This window comes from Pomacea canaliculata, linkage group LG14, assembly GCF_003073045.1.
Source record: "Pomacea canaliculata isolate SZHN2017 linkage group LG14, ASM307304v1, whole genome shotgun sequence".
Lineage (NCBI taxonomy): Eukaryota > Metazoa > Mollusca > Gastropoda > Architaenioglossa > Ampullariidae > Pomacea > Pomacea canaliculata.
This window is the reverse complement of record NC_037603.1, coordinates 10,931,583-10,949,372: the sequence shown is the minus strand read 5'-3', so window position 1 is coordinate 10,949,372 and position 17,790 is coordinate 10,931,583. Positions and strand designations below refer to the sequence as shown.

Here is a 17,790-nt window from a genome sequence, read left to right as displayed (position 1 = left end):
GAATGAAAGCTTGAACATTACACACAAAAGAAAAACTAGCATTTAAATCTCTATATATTTTAAGCTTAACATTTTGTTATGCTTTTTGTTGGTGGTACCAGATATGGAAAAATTTGGGGGTTTTTTGTGGAGGGGAGGGGGCATCTTTCGCACTTCATGCAAACCTGTTTAATTGTGGTTATGTAATTGTCCTGAGCATACTAAGCTTGCTTCCACATGAGCAAATAAACTTCATAAATCCAATTATTATTATTCGTTATTAACATACACCGTTTTCTCACACAGCTAGTTTATTCATTTATCAATCTATTCATGATGCTGTTGGAGCAGGATGATCAGGTGCAAGATAAACTGACACTGCAGAAACAGCTTTAACTGCTGAAAACAGTTTACATTAACTTTCACCATAGACGTTATACCCTAATAAAGTCTATGCTTTCACCAACATGCACTCAAGCACACAATATTTTGAACATCACAATTTTTATCTCATGTTAGCTTCAAGCCTAAAAGGCAATGGCTGTTCTAAGAAAGAAAAAAAAAACTTATAAAAAATACATTTTCTATTGTCATTCAACAAGGTATACAATAATTGCTCATTATAGTGGGGTTCACTTACTGCAGATTCATTGTATCATGAAGTCTTTGCTATATACACAATATTTATGATTTGAAGTTGTAGTGTTCCTCACTGGCGAGTACCCATATAGAAATTTATATGTTAAAATTACGTAAGTTTAAAAGTGTTAAAAGTATAAGAGTGGGGAAAAAGATTTATAAAGCCTTAAAATATATATAAATAATAAAATAAATATACCACTACTACACAGATTTGCACCTATCACAGGGGACTGAATGCAATCCCCTGTGAGGGATTGCTGTATTTTTATGACCTCTTTGTGAACTGAACCTGCTTGCAAAAAATGAAACCAGTTTTCCCACCTGGGTAAAGTTATCTCAGTTCTTATAAAATGACAAGACATTTTTAATCTTTAAAAAAAAAACACTTTTGACTCCTTTATTGAAAACACCAAAATGTTTTTTAACAAGTGATGTCTTTTGATGAAAAACAAATTTAAATAGCATTCCAAAATAAGCTTGTGATCTTACATGGAAATGTATTTTAACACTGTAGTAATTATCACAAGGTATATTACATAAATTACATACAAGTTATCTTAAAGTACCCCAAGGTTTTTAGAGGTTTTGCTGATCAACGATGAAAAGTTGCAGCCTTTGAAAGGTACAATTTTTTGCTTTCTGTCACCAAAGACTTTGCTATCACCATTTTCAGTTTTCTCTTGTTTTCAAGTCTCCTGCATCTCCATGAATAGATGTTACAACTTTCACCGCATTCCACCAGACATAGCTGTGCGTGTTGTGTGTTCAGCCTGCTCTAGTTTTTCAAAGTACTTTCTAGCACTTTTTATGTTGATAAGAGTAGCTGCTGATGCTGAAATTGTCCAAACACAAAAATTCTCACATAAAGAAAAATAGTTTATTGCATATCCGATTCTGTGGAAAAAAAAACTAATTCTAAAAGATTAAACAACATGCATACAAACAAAAATATTACAATGTCAGACTTGCACAACAACAAACACATAAATATTGTCACATCCTAGGCTTTAAATAAAGACTTGGACAAAATTCTACACAGGAAGGCAGGGAAAAAGGGAAGGAGCATCTGTCAAATGTCACTCGTCTTGTGTGTGGCACAGAGATGTTTTCTGATACTTATATGTGTGCATGCTTGTTTTTTTAAATCTAGATCTTGAACAAGAGCACTTGTAACTTAATATTTCAATGCAGTAATTGTGTACCTTAAAAATTCCAGATAAAAAATGTACAAAAATTCAGTAATGCTAAATTTGACACTTAAAGTTAAATTTAAGTTCCATGAACTAACAACAAATAGTAAATGAAAAGTGTTATTGTGTAAAATAGTGACTCCCAATACCTGATCCAATCAAAGGAATAAAGTACTCACGGATGGTTGGATCTGACATGACAACCATGATGTAAGTGTTGGTGGTGAATACATCAATGAAGACAGCAAAGGATGAATTGCGTACTTCCATGCTTTGAAAGGACGCTGCCATCTTGCTACAGCTTAGTTTAAACTGCTTGATAATGTTACTGATCTTTTCAAATCTGTGAACATCTCGATGACGCCTTCGCTCAGAATATGATATCACCTAGTAATTTAAAAAATAAATTTTCATATTACGTGTCCCCTCCAAAATGAGGTTTGTATTTCACTGCACTAATCTAGGATGATAAGACTATTTATCGTAGAGGGCAATTAAATGCAGCTCTATATGGAAGCACAACAACAAATATGGTAAAATAGGTGTAGAGAAATCATGAGCAGTTCATGATCACAACATCCCTTTTTGAAGAATTACTGTACAATAATAATCAAAATGCATGATTTATGTAGAGAAGCATCACTCTTGTATAGCATCATACTACAGAGACCACATGAAGATTGAGAGTTACAGAAGAAGACCAGGAAGACAAAATGATCAGCAAAAGTCAAAGAAGTGAAAGAATGAGTTCACTAATAAACTAGAAATATGTGGACGTTTTTAGGAGTAGTGCTCATGTGGAAATAAAATGTATTTTAAGCACAACAATGGTAAGTGGAAGGTAAGAAACAGAAGAGTGTTCCCCTGTTTTGCTGCACAGTTGTTAAGAACTGGTGACTATAGTATTGTTTTGGTGACAGAAATAGTTAGCTAGTGTTTGATGAAAAGAAATAGGCAGATAAAAGCTTTAAAATTAAAAAAAAAAAGCAGTTCCCAGACATTTGTATTCAATGCAAGAGTACAACGGTAGATAATGAAAGGGCACTAAAGAAAAGAGTGACATGGTGTCATTTCTGTGCTCTGAATATCCCACATACAGCTGGCAATCCAAGAGCAAGTAATTACAGTAATCATGGCTTGAAAGAACAAATAAATAAAAAGTTTTCAGCAACTTTTTAACTTATTTCAAACAAAAAATTATCCTTTTACATAGTTACATTTGCAACAGACTTTTACGTTGATGAAAACTTATACCTGATTTCAACTTTTCGAGAATTTGATTTTTGTCTTATTCATAAGTAGAAAACATTAAAAAATAGCAAAGCAGAATACTTTTATCATTGTATTTTTCACAAGACTCAGGGAAGTAAGTGCGTTCTTTAAATCTACTTACAAGGAATGTTGCTCGTTCAAACAAAAGGACCTCATCTGCATCAATAATTTCTCCAAATTGTGCCAAATTGGCCTCCAGCTGTTTCACATTAGGTATAAGCTGGTAAACAATAGATGACCAGGCCTGCAAAGAACAAAGAACACACATCGGTGCTCACACAATGTCTCCCATAATACTCCTTAATGTATTAAAAATACTTTTTCAGTTAGATTTGGAAGGATACTTAAATTGGCTGTAGGTAAAAAAGCAATTCCTAAAGGTTATACACTTGTTTGGTCTCGTTTACTTCATAATTAGTATGAGTTACTCAGCATCTGGCTAAGAAATCATGCCTTTGCATATTCTGTTTGATGCATTGAAAGACAATATTACTTTTGTTTATTCAAGTACATAAGTATCGACTTACTTTATATAAAGTTTCATCCCAAATTGATGTGGCAAAACACGTGCATTCTAGAGGCTTAGATAATCGTCGAAGATCTTCCTCTCGTTCATGGAAAATCTACCCCAGAAGTAAATGTTGAAATTGCTTACTTATAATGTTAATTAAATAAAATTAATACATTAATGCAAAAGTATATCTAAGACCAAAATAAAAACAACAACCAAACTAAGAAAAAAACTAGACTGAGCATGTAATAAAACCTCCTGATAAAGAAATGCTAATAAGTAAAGGTACTTCTTTATAAGACCTGAATAATTTCAATAAAATTGTGAAGTATAACCTTTATGATACAATATAGCATGCTGTATATTTTTAAATCAGCTTTATAGTTAAAGATAATTTAAGCAAGAATTATTTTTCTTTAGTCTATATAATGCCTGTCTTTACAAATTTTGCTTAACAAATATGATGAGGATTTTAGACACATTCATACCAATTCTCGCTGGTCATCTTGTACAAGGTCCATTTTGTGAACAAGGCAAAAGATTTTAGCATCAGGAGAATTCTGTAAAATAGCCTCAAGACATGACTGGTAGTAATGCATATCTTTCTCCAGCTCTCTACTTTCAACATCAAACACATAAATCAGCACTTCCACATTGCGGAAAATGTTGTCGCGCTGACTGGCAAAGTAGTTCTCCATAAAAGCTTCTTGCCTGTAAATGAAGTCCAAAATGCAAAGAAATTTTTATCGCATCTAAAATAAATACAAGTATTTCACTCCCATTAAATTATTCAGTATACTGTTGAAGCCTTGTGTTTTAAAATCATCAGACAATGATCTAAAATAAATACAATATTTCACTGCCGTTACATTATTAAGTCTGCTGTTGAAGCCTTGTTTTGAAATCATCAGACAATGATCTAAAATAAACACAATATTTCACTGCCAATTACATTATTAAGTCTGCTGCTGAAGCCTTGTGTTTTAAAATCAACAGACTATGATTCTCTAAAAATAAAACATTAATTGTGGTAATCTGCATACCCTCCACAATCCCACAGATTCAGCACTAAATTTCCCAGGAATCGTACATGTGAATGCTCGACATCAACTGAAAGAAAATATATCTGCTATTAGTGTTAAAACAAAAACACTTTGCAACTTCATATAACCATAAAGAAAACTAGTAGTTGTATATATTCATTATACTGGTTTAGTACTTCTTTTGTATTTCGCGTTTATTATGTATAAAAGACGATCCATTAAACCACGAAGATAAACACTCGTATTCTTTATCACGGTTTATAGCTGCTTTTTTTTTAAATCAAAATACATTTATACTACTTACTCGTAGCTCCTAGTCTGCGAGTATCGCGAGCTATATAGTTCGCGAAGATAATAGAACGCATGCTGGTCTTGCCAGACCCACTTTTTCCCATCAGAAGAACCTGAAAATAAGAAATAAGAAATTCGTGATCTCTGTCCGTGCCAATTTGTTTCAAAGACATCAAATGCGCTGGGATGAAACGTCTTTTCATGAACGTAGATCCCCCTTTTCCACTTCATCTCGACCATCCATGTATAAGCTGCATCTCACATTTTAAATAAAGCAGCTGCACTACTTGAAGCTAAAAATTACTTAACAATGTGGAGAAACGATGTACATACCTTCTTCTTCATTATGGCGTACAAATGTTTCTTTTGTAGTGAACAGTCACGTCAAATAAACACCTACCACAAGGAAACGAACTTTGGCAAACACCATAGATGGTCACATGATCTTCACCTCGGAGCTGTTTTGAAATTTTATCCAATAGAACACCTCGGTACATCGGGTAATCTGCGAGACAAGAGGGCAATGACATTTCTTGATTAACGAGAGGTGAAATACGCAAGAAAATGCTTTATTTCCATTTAGATCTCTTCCTTTGCAAAGAAAAAATAAACTAAGTAATTAAAAGTAATCAAGTACTATAAGTATAATTAGTAAATACGCATGTTAACAAAATTAAAGGAGGGTGGAAGGTGAATATGTACAAAATGGGGCTGAAAACGAAAGTACATGTATCGCGCCAGGTGCAAAACTTAGTACTCTGTTTTACTTTTAACCACAAAAACACACCTTAACCACGAGTAAGTTGGAATTGTAGCCGGAGAGATGCTACTGTAGTTCATATTTCTAGAACAAGAAAGTCATTAACACCTCTCTGTAGCAACTGAATGGTTCAAACGTAGAAATATAGTTTTTAGTTCCATATAGAGTCCAACACGTGATCAGCAAGAGCGGTCGCAAAACCATTTTAATATAAGCTATGAAGATCGCAGTGTATAATAATTTAAATGGTGTAATAACTGCTGCAGAATACGAAATAGCTATTCAGTACACGAGGATTGATATCGCATGTATGGAGTGGATTTCGATCGCTTAATATTTCTTCAAACAAAAGTTTATTAATTTTAAGTGCGAAAGACAAGTATAAGAAAGCGACTACCGGAAATTATTTTGAACAACTCTTGTTATTTTGCTTTATTATTGATGAATTTGATGCTATGGAGATAGAGTAAATATGCATCAGTCTTCATTGCAGAAATAATTAAAATTATAAAGAAAGTATATATACCTTGTTTCTCATTTATTTATCATTTTTGCAGCACAAGAAGGCTGTGGCAGAAATGTCAGATGAATGCGGCTTTGTAACACCAGCAAAAACTATGCCACTGTACGTGTCACTCAAATGCTTGTCAAAATCTGTCTTTTATATAAAAAAATTAAAATGTCATACGGTCGAATCCTTGGAGCATTACTGTAGCACGTACTCTGTCAATTCAAAATGGATATGAATAGTCTATTGGGAAAAGTATTTCTACGTTCGATCATGGCAGCTTGATCTGACTGGACCTGCTGTAGATGTCTGACTCCGCTAGTATATCCTTTCCCTCAGAACATTTAGCCAATCTGGCAATGTTCTTTTGTTTTTTACTTACTAAGTTGTGGTTACTTAATCCCGCTTCTGTTGATGTTCTTTTAAGATTATAACATGAAGATTTTTCGCAAGTTTTTCCATTAAATTTGATCTGTCTTTTTTTTTTTTTTAAATATCATGATGCTTTGCCAACGCCAGGGAACGCCTCCAAAAATGCCAAGAATGATAAGCCGCGAAACAGGTCCATTTAGTCTGTAGGTTTCTTTCTATATAGTATTCTCGTAACAACGGAAATTATGCATTAAATTTCAATCATAAAGCAATAATTAATGTCAATATTGTGTTATCTCTTGAAACCGAAATGTCTGTGCAAGGAAGGGAAGAGGGCGGCATTTCAAGATCACCGGGTATTAGAAAGACTATTCTGCAGGGAACAGTACAGAAAGACAAGAGAGGCAGAGAGGGGGAAAAAAATTGGATAAGATTTCAATCAATAGCAGGAACTCTAGAGAGATGGTAAGACTTCGTAATAAGATCCACGTAGTACTCATTTCAAATTTTTAGGCAACGGTAACATGTTTTAACGGAAAAAATAAGTATGCCATGGCGCGAGATTAAAACTGTAGTTTATAGCTGAATGCTTTTATTCTTTCGGCTCGTTGTCACCAGATAGCATTACTGATCTGAGTTATAAGTCTGGAGGTTTCAACTGTGAAAAAGCAAAATAAGATTGAATTGATAACTCTGGACGTCTAGAACTCGAACATGCCTCAAAACAACCATGAACTTATTAGTTGTACTTAATGCCTTTCTATATGTATGGACAATTATTTTGGTAAAGCGCACTTCTCTCGCTTCAAAACGAGAAAATAATAAGTCTTTAATTTAAAATTTTTTTTAACAAAGTATATAATGTCACCATAGCACGTTTGCAAATGAAAACGTGCATACTTGGTCTGTTGTGCCTGTGCTGGGGCTGGCTAGATCACGTGTCCCGCGCCATCGGTTCATTGGAAGTCCGTGGTCAGAACACGGAGCTCCAAAGCTCACCCACCTACACCCACCCCTAATCCTCTAGACCCCAGCGCCCAGCTCCATCCGGCTCTGCACTGCGTCACATGTTTGTGTGCGTGCTGTTGCTGTCATTATTGCCCATGGGCAACAATCTTGATGCATCCTCAGGTTCCCCTTGTTTATTCCATCATCAGAGTTTCACAGAAAATAGGACATACATTCAAATCCCAGCATGTCAGTTTGAATGTTTTCTGTTGTTTTCCGAAATGGAAGGCAACACAAAAAAGGAAGTCCTTGTTTGCCTCTGTGTGATTGCCAGAACGTGCAGACCCTGTAGTTATAGAAATTCTCTCTCTCTCACACACACACACACACAAGTATGCACGCTCACACCCAGAGTTAGCTGAGAATAACATAGTGTTCTAGTATTTTTCATGGAAATTGTTTTAATAAATCAGGTGCAATAGAATACAGCATGGCCAGAAACATTTAGTATTCCTGAGAAGGAGGAAAGCAACTGCTTAATAATGAATAAACAGCTGTGTGTGTTTGTTTTCTTATGTCGAACCTAGTCTTTAATAAGTGAACTACTTGCTGTTGCTGTGGTTACTGCTGATGTTAAGGAGAGACAGAGCCTGAAAAAGCCGTGACAGAAGAGATGTGGAATGAAGCTGAGAGAAGGAGACACTCGTCACAAGGAAATTACTTGCACAAAAAAAAAAAAAATCAACTGAACTGTCAGTTTATGACTCGATTTTCTTTCTTGAAATTTTCGAGCAGAAGATGAGTGCCTGCTCAAGAACAAACGAGCAGGGCCTGTGGTTTCCAAAAAAATTAGTCGAGAATATGAAGTATATTTTTTTTAACTACATGAGTTCGTTAGATCGAATATTACACAGAGGCATTCGTGAGGACCATGGAGGGACGGAAGCACAAAAACGGGCTCCATGAAGTAAAACTACTCGCTCTCTTTAGAAAGCTAATTAGAAAGCTAATTAGAAAGTTAATTATAAAGCTGATTAGAAAAGAAGATTGCACTGGACAGAGAACAGCATATTAACACATCGAAGACAAATACGTGTTTCTGGAAGCTTCCGTTTTCTGGAAGTGGTGGACAGTGACAGAGGACTCAGCAGTTCTGGCTCCGAGCAGCACGTGATTGAACTGATCACGTGGTCCATGTCGAGCATGCGCAGTCGTGAATAGATGGCTTAGCACGTGCAGACCAAGGATTCTACAGTAGAATCCGCACAGAAGTTTAAATACTTCTGGTGAAAACTGTCGTGCATAATAAAATACTGGTTGCATATATCTTTTGACTTTATAATACTGTTAAGTTGATTTTACAAGGGTCAAGACACCAAAGGCCAACGACACTCCAGGTGGACTGTGCCATAAAACATTTTCTGGAGAAAGTTTTTAACAATGTTATGGACAACAAGAAAGATTTTTAGTTATCGCTCCATCGTGCTTGATTTTCTGCAGCTGCTCACGTGTCTAAACTATGTCACATTCTATTGCCTTGTTGTGTTCATTTTTTTTTTTGAAAGAAGAAATTAATGAAGGAAAATCCAGAAAGAAAGAAAACATTTTATTCGGAAGTTCATTTACATCAGCTTGAGACAGAGAATCAGTTTTAAAATTGTTTTCTCTCTTCTAGTTGTTTACATTATTTCCTTCTTACTGCGACTGAGTTCTCTGTCCTTATTGACTGTCAGACCATGGCACAATACTCCTAACGCACTAATCAAACAAGATTATGTCTTCTTTTTTATTTTTTTGTGGGAGCATCCGATGACAGCTTCTCCAGAGGACTATCGACCAGCTTTCCTCGACATTTCTTCGCACAGCAATGATGTCTCTTTGACCTTTCATACCCTACCCCTGACCTCTGGAACGAGGACGCGTTCGGTAGACTTCGACTTTTGTATTCAATGTTCAGTTCATGAAGTTTTCTCTCGGTGTTCGGATCTTATGTGGTGGCACTCTAAGAAGAAGAGAGAATGTTGAAAACTGGAAGTTGAGGGCTAGACACCGCGTCACGTGGCGCTGAGCCGGTAAGAAGATTAGTCGCCCGTAGTCACGTGACGTCAGCACGACACGCGTGTTACTCGGACTACAAAGCGGAACGGTTTTTACCTGTTAAACCTATTAGAATGTTGTGCGTCATTGCGGGCCGTTGACCGATCGACCTGCCAAGTCTCGTTTTCTTGACCTTCGCAACAAATGTAAATTATACGAAAAGCAGCGAAAAAAGAGAATATAGAGAAAAAAGAAGCTTTAATTACCATAAATTTTGGTGTATTACGCCCACCTGTATATAAGCCGTACCCCTAAATTAAAAACAAATCTCTATTTTTTTCACTAATAAGCTGCACTAGTTTATCATCAGCGATTATCTACAACTTGAAAGCTGCATCGTCGATTCGTCTCGTCGGAATGATGAGGGTGTTTAGCAACTGATCTGAATGCTTCAGTTGTATGCAGCTTTGATTTTAAAATGTGAACAGTTAACACGGTAACAAGGTTAACAGTGAACACTTTAACATGGAGCTCATCGAAAAATTAATCGGAATCTGAAAAATCCGGAAAAAAAAAACAATCCGCAAACCCGCATCGCTGTTTATCTATCCCGCAGGGTTCAAAGTTGGGGAGCAAAGTCTGGGCTTATAATCTGAAAGTTACGGTATTTAGCTGAAATTTTAACAGAAGTCAAGACACATTTGGAGAAAATGTGAATTCACTACAGGTAGACGAAAAGTGTAGCATCCAAAAGAAAGTCTGAAGCTATAGTTTCAGAAAACAATTTTGCTGATAGAAGCGGTCTTCAGCTCCGTTGGCACAATAAGTATCTGAAGTCTTGGAAATTTCTCAATGAAGCGAGGGTGGATTTCTTCCAAAGAGCAATATACTATAGGGCTTCAGACGACATTTCTTTTGTTTTTCTCTCGCGTTATTTTGTTTGACTTCCTTCCCACGTAAGGCATTGATGTGGTTTCTATAGAAACTCTGCAGCTAAACGTCCAAAGGTCTTTTCTTGGTTTCCTCCCCCAATCACGATTTGTGTCGTGTACAACAGACATTGTTTTGATATCTGAGCAGTGTATCAATATATCAAAGTATTTCTGCAAATAACATTATATTTCGGGTTTAATTTAGACTTTAAGAGCATCTTGCTGGTTTTAAATGTATTTCTTTTAAATGTCACCAGTAGGTTAGTGGTTAGTATGTACATGCATGCAGATATTTGTCTGTACACTTGTTATATGTACATAGCTCTCTGAAATGTCATTACCCACACGGGCGTTGGCCTTTATCGACAGAACATCACCTTCAGCGGACAGGTAAGCAAAGTACACTCCGAAGCAAAGGCATGGCTTGTCTGAAAGGTGATACCTGAGTTCGATAAGCGGACCGTGCGCTACCTGTTGTCTATGTTGCATAATAAAACCTATCATTGATCTCCTTGCTCGCATCCACGGCGGCTGCTTCCGGGAGAGATGCAGACAAGTCACGGAACATCAGTCACTGCATCCTTCCCTCAAGGGCATCGATAGCTGCACCACATCTCCTGCTCCTCAAGGTCACATCTACCCTGAATTCGACATCGTCTCCTGTTCTAAGTGCACGCGCACCTCATCATACTCAGGTCATGGCGTGATACTTTTCCACGCGAGTGATATCGGGTACCCAGGAAGTTAGTTCTAAATCGTGAGGCAACGATGCAATGTCTGGGCAATGTGCTCCTGTTGTTATCGCTGATGCTGAAGTTTGCGACAATAGAAAAGAGTCAAAGGTACTTTACAGCCATTGATAAATTCATTTACTTAACCATGTTGCGGATGATTGATTGGATGATTATGTTGATTGATGATGTTGATGATTGATTGTTGATGATGATGTTGGGGTTACCGTTGACTGAAACCCATATAAGAGGCAAACAGCTAGGTACTCTTGAAGCCATCCTCTCCAAGGACGGCAGCTCCACGTCGGGTGTCCATCCCCATCAGGATCGCAACAGCAACATCGGCGATGCTCAAGGCGAGTGACAAATACAGCTCCCTCTCCCCCTCACATCGCCTCCCAAAAGAGAACCTTTTATCAACAAATATATGAAAATAATTATATATATAGGCTTAACTCCATTTTTTTAAACTCAAAAATTAAACAATAAACATAGGTTTACATGTTACTATTACTCATTGTCGTGGCCTGTCTCAGGACTCAGCAGATTTGTATTCGCGAGCTCACATGCAGCCAAAACATTTAGCAGTCATTCGACAAGTCCAGAGACAATATCAATCGATCTGTAAAGAATGATTTTTGGTGACAACTGAACATAACACATAACCTAGCTGAATGTGCATCACGTGTACTACTCAGGGTTTTTTCCGTTGCCCTCCAGCCTACAGACCTCGCCAAGCGTGACTGTGACATGATAAAGACTAGAGATAACTGAACTGTAACTGCTCCGTTAGCGCAATGGAATGTTAAGCTTTAAAACATCACCAACTCAACCACTTGTATGGATATACAAGCAAAAAAGGCGGTATAAGTAATAATGAAATATAATTAAAGAAAATAGACAAATCGTGTTAATAAAATATATACTGGTGACAGTGTATACAAATCGTGCAGACATCTTTAGAAATTCTCATGATACCGTTGTTGTAGGAAATGGATGTATATCCACTGTTGAATCTACCCTACTTTAATCCTTTCAATCTTTCTTTTCTCTTTCTCTTTCCCATCTAAGGACAACTATCAAGTGTCAACACACCGAGGCCTACGCGGCAGAAAACTGGTTTTCTGTAGCTCCTTCTTCCAGTCCTGATCATCTGATCCGATGGTCATCGATTGTGATACATTTATCGCCACCCTTTCCACCTCGCACCTCGGCAATTACTTTCAACCGTTCTCTTTTCTTTTATACATCTACTGAGAGACTAGCTTGGTGGTCAAATTACAAGGAAAGAGGAAAGGTGTCCTGCTAATGTCATTCTATGAAAATGATATTTTTATCCAACATTATTCACCTTTAAAAAAAAAAAAGCTGTCCACAGATGCTTATGTCATTAGTAAATGACCCCACAATCCACACGTGAGACGCCGAAGGCGGAGCATAACCCTCTTCTCACATCTTTACTACCTTCAGGGTACCATGCTGGGAGAAGAGGGGAAGTTTTTCACTCAAAGCCTAGGCAACCATTTACACCAAAGCTGAATGCATGAGCCACCCAGGCTCCCTGTCATTTATATGTCACATAACAAACTGAAGTACCTGTGGTCAGTTCAAAACTATAAAACTAATATCACGCCGAAGTATTTCCCTGCCAATCATTTTGACACTGATCGATCCCTCTTTAATGGAGCTTCTTTTGTTTCATCCTGATCATGCGACGAATAGTTCCTGCCTGCTAAGGGGAGAAAAAAAGACGACGGTTGACATACATCTTTTTCTATGTCAATAGGACGTGCGCGCCTCGGCCAACAGATGTCGACGGTTGCTATGGTAACTACAGGATTAATTCGACCAACCTGTAATGATGAGATGCCAGTGACTTGCCACTGTTTTTTTATTTTTTATTTTTTTTTCGCCAGCGTGTTAAAGGGGCAAAAATGTTCCAGGGAACAACATGGCGAAAGAACGAGTCATGTTTTGATCGGAGATATGGGGACAAGAAAACGACTGGAACTCAAAGGTCACATCGCCAAGCATTGTAAATGACAAAAGTTTGCACACGAGAAAATCTGGACCATCTGGGAAGCGAAGCAGAAGTTTTGCTGAGCCATGGAATTTGTGTCTTTTGACATTTTGTTCTTACGACGGAGTGCATGACTCGTGTTGTAACTCGAAGATGTTTACTTTGACCATTGATTTATATGTACTATGTCGGTTTTTTTTCTATTTTATTGAATATTTTACATCGTTTTGAGGGGACTTTATGTTCTTTCGTTCTTTCTTTACTGTTGTGTGCAGTGTTCACAGAGAATCTCCCGAGTAGAGAATCAGTTTAGTCGTATCCGTTGGGCAACGTATTAAAGACCTATTCTTTTGCCCTGATTTTAGTCTTCATTCAATACAGTACAGCCATACTCCCTAGCATTGAAATGAATTTCTGATTTTGATCTTGCACATCCACTGGTTTGTAGGATATTGGATTTTTTATTTTTTTATTTATTTTATTTTTATTTATTTATTATTTTTATTTTTTTTTTTTTTGCAGACAACAAAGGGGTTTGTAAATGGTCATTATTCTGATATCACTATTTCAAACACTGGATCTTCCCAGGGCTGTTGTCTATCACTCCCGTTGTATTTCACGTATATAGACACCTGCAGAGGTACCGAGGAGATTAGTTCTATTGTTAAATTCTGAGCTTTGTTCATGTTTGTGGTGGTTTGTGTTTTCTGACCTTGTGTTACTTGAATGGTTGACTTCGGTTTGTCTTCCGTGTATAGCGCACTGAATTCGCATCCACACGGGGAAATGAACTCTACAAATTTTTTTGATGGGTGTATGTATGTTTACTGATGCGTTTGTTTATGCGTGCTGTTACCATTAAAATCCTTTGCGCAGGTGGGCCACTGGTCTGTAAATACTTATGACGTACACAGACATTTGAAATCTTCATCCTCCACCACTATTCTTTCCTTCCTGGTAGATTGGGACCCTCCCTTCTTCTCTCTTCTCCCCCCAACCTTCGCCCCCACAACTAAACTCATCAATCCTGTGACTGTAATGGCCGCAGTCCCTTCTGTGAGACAAAGTGCTAAGCGCTTTCTGCGTCACTGTTGCTGGGCAACCTTAAATGGTGGTTCCGTGCCTGTGGCATCTCATCTGCTGAGCACCCTCCACACGCCAGGCTTACTGTCCTCGATGATTCTCGTTTGACGTAGACGATCCGAAAAGATGTTTGTTAGTCACCAATGGACGTCACAGAGCCTAATGAAAGATTAGAGTCCGATTTCACGTGCTCCTCCTGTGTCGGTTGGGGTCATCATATAGCAACATAGACCTCCTGTCTCTAGGTCTTGGACAGCGCTGGCCAACAATAGACTAACCAGATAAAGAAAAGATTACGAAAAGGGAATGTTCTGCAATTACCAACTATCCTTCAGAAACCAAGAGAACCGGGAACGAATGTGTGTGTTGAAAATATTCAAGGCTTTAAAATGTCGGGTGTTGAAGACAACTCGTTAAGATAGGTCACCCAGGTTTCTCATTTTTACCCAATACAGACACACTAACTAAAATCTTCCGCACCATAAAAGTATTCTAGTATATCTCGGTGAACTAGAGCTGGCATCATACGTGCTGATCGCCAGGAAAAGACACTCAAACTGTAGGGATGCACAGAGAAAATGCCATTTTCGTGCTTAGATAAGATTGGTGCTTCAGAGACTCCTACGTCTCGAGCGGTAATTTCTGAGACACTTTATTTCCGGGAGGAGGAGATGCACAGCAGTTAGGAAATGGAGGGAGATAAAAAGATTCTGAATGGCAATCGTAACTGAATGAGAGTTGACCCCTGCAGATATTTTTCAAGCTCGATAGGAGTCATCTGTGTTGCAAGGACAGTAACAAGTAATGGTATTTTTGTATGGAAGTAAATACAGTACTGCGGGGTTGTTTCTTTTTTATATTCTCCTAAGACAGACTTGTGGCAGTCAGAAGCTACTAAGCTTTATAACGACGAAATACTGCGGAAACAAGCTTGCTCCGTAAGGTTAATACTCTTCCTGTGGATCTCTCAGGCCTCATTTCACAATTCAACAATTGTCTCAGAGTTGAGCGCTTATATTAGTCTTCAAGATGTTCCTTCCCCACCATCTTCCCACCCCTGTCCTACTTCATCACATGTAGAGACCAATTTCAAGGTCAACTGTTTGTTCTTGTTATAAATTGAAAAAAAATATACAGGAATTGAAATGTGCCATCATTTATTTCTAACAGGAAACAGGGAATGTCAATTGTGATGGCAACAGAGGTCTGAATGATGGGGGTTTCTCAAAATCGGCATCATGGATGGCTCAAATTACCCCTGCTGGACAAAGCAGCCGATCGCTATTCTTGTCGGTTACGAAGTATAGGTATTTTTATTTTTATTTGCTGAACAAAATTGCTTCCTCCGACTGTGTCAGAAACCGCCGCTCAACAGAGTCAATTAACAGATCATAACAGAATTTTAAGGTTTATTAAGGATTTCTGACTGGCAATCTCCACATCTCTCTGTATGCATCAGAAACATGACGAAGTGCGATAGGTGGAAGTTTTAATGCGCATTTCACGCTTATTTCAACAACACTGTGATTATCTAAGATAACCACTGTGATTGTCTGAGACAAACACGGTGACGATCGGAGACAAACATTGTGATTATCTAAAACAATCACTGAGACAAAATAACTACAGACAATTTAAAAGTCAATTGTCTTGAACATGTTAGAATCAGACAATTGAGTAATGTCTTGAATAATGATGTGATTATTTCCTAGGTGGTGAAGGCTGTAAAGGGCGGAAATTTTTTACAAGTTGGGCAAACACTTGAGAAGTATCCCTGAAAGTCTTCGTTTGCTCGCCACTATCCGTTCAACACACATGTTGGGCGAGAGGCGAGGGTGAGACATGAGGAGATTGTATGATTCATAACTGGGAGGTAACTTTGAAATCCATTCTGCCACAAAGGGATAGGCGGGGTTGCAACTTGCAAGATAACAGGTGTACGAACAGATTGACTGTACTATCACTTACACCCAGCAGAAAAACCTGCCGGGGTAGCAAGGAATCACTTGTACCAAAAAGGTGAGAAACAAGGTTCAAATCTCTGTCAGGAACATATTTATTATATGCAACCCCTGTGGATTTGTGGATATGGCAACAGGACTAGCTCGCAATGACAAAGTTTTAACTGCTAATTCGGAATAAAGTACAAAACAAACAGTCAACACGCAGACTTCTGCGACGACACACAGAAGACCGGGATGTACAAGACCCAAAAGATTTATGAACCTATGCCCTTGAATCCATCCTCCCTCCCCCCACATCTTTCAAAGCACAAATTATACCGGTCAATAAAGATAAAAACAGATGATCAACTGAGTGAATAAGTGAGGCTAGTAAACATGTTCTTCCGACAACATGTCTCTATCATACCCAGCCCATGGGTGGGAAAGAAATGTTTTTGTCGACTTGCGAAGTAATATTTGACAACACCGTTTGCTGACCTTTATGGAAGGGGAATCAATGAGGTAGGCTATGGAGACATCTCTTTGACCCTGATCGGACATGCAAGCCAATAAAGAAAATCTTTCTCGCCGTCAATAAGTACAAGATTTATTTCAACACACACAGTGCGTGCGTGCGTGTATGTGCCTGAGAGAAAGGAAAATTCATGTCGGCCTGTGCGTCTGTGTATGTGTGCCTGATTGTCAGCCTGCTTGCCTGTCTCATTTTCTTTCACACCCACGTATAAGAAAATACACAGAAATACAGACCGAGAGAGAGGAGACAGAGAGAGAGAGAAAAGAAAAACAAAAGACTGGCTTCAAGAATTTAAAAAAAAAACCATTGTGTCCGCTAATGAAAATTTGTCAAAAGAATTCTTTTTTCAGATGGCGTCAGGTTTAAAGAGACAAAAGAAATTTTAATAAATGGGAACTTCAATTTTTAGACAGGATCATCCAAAAACATCATAAATAAATGGTTTTTCTTTTGTGTAAAAACGTGTGCTGACATCCGTTCAGAAGATTTTTGATTCTGCAAATAGCAGCTTCCATGCGATATTGCTTTTTTTTCGTCCTGAGGGTATTTTTACAACCTAAGAGTGGTGCACACCCTTTACAGAGTCACATTCAGACATACATAAAAAAGCTCTCGCGAATACATATATATTTCTATTTTTTTAAATATGACATTTAAAATGAATATCTTATCACGAGATTTTGAAATGTAAGTTTATGTTTGTAAAAAATGAAATATTTGATTTATGTGTCATCTAGAACATTGTTTCTATGAAGATGACTTTCAACACCGACTTCAAGTTGGAATAAAAATATCTCCATTTAAAAAATATTGTTATAAAAGTGTTACTTAGCAACGTACCAACACTGAATTGAGTTCTGCAGTAATAACAGTAATAAGATCGCAGCGCCATCTGGCGCTAAACGCCGACCAAGATGCAAGTTGACGTTTTCAATGACTATAGACTAAGGTCAGCAACGAACACTGTTTCTCGCAATTTCCGTCGGTAATGCC

General features: G+C 37.7%; 1 protein-coding gene across 1 annotated transcript; it reads right to left on the bottom strand.

Moving 5' to 3' along the window:
* Positions 1–466: 466 nt before the first annotated feature.
* On the bottom strand, positions 467–5,410 carry LOC112555047 (ras-related GTP-binding protein A). The gene is made up of 8 exons (XM_025223193.1): positions 5,262–5,410; positions 4,942–5,041; positions 4,638–4,704; positions 4,083–4,305; positions 3,611–3,706; positions 3,205–3,327; positions 1,991–2,198; positions 467–1,453 (listed from the first exon to the last, which is right to left on the bottom strand). Exons 1-8 carry the CDS (start codon positions 5,271–5,273, stop codon positions 1,347–1,349), a joined length of 936 nt encoding a protein of 311 aa, XP_025078978.1. The 5' UTR covers positions 5,274–5,410; the 3' UTR covers positions 467–1,346.
* Between the last annotated feature and the right edge of the window lie 12,380 nt (positions 5,411–17,790).

Coding starts and splice junctions, on each gene's coding strand:
- LOC112555047 (XM_025223193.1), bottom strand. Junction 2,199..3,204: donor TTGAACGAGCAACATTCCTT/GTAAGTAGATTT, acceptor TTAAATTACTAG/GTGATATCATATTCTGAGCG. Junction 1,454..1,990: donor CATGTCAGATCCAACCATCC/GTGAGTACTTTA, acceptor GGACAATTTCAG/CATCAGCAGCTACTCTTATC.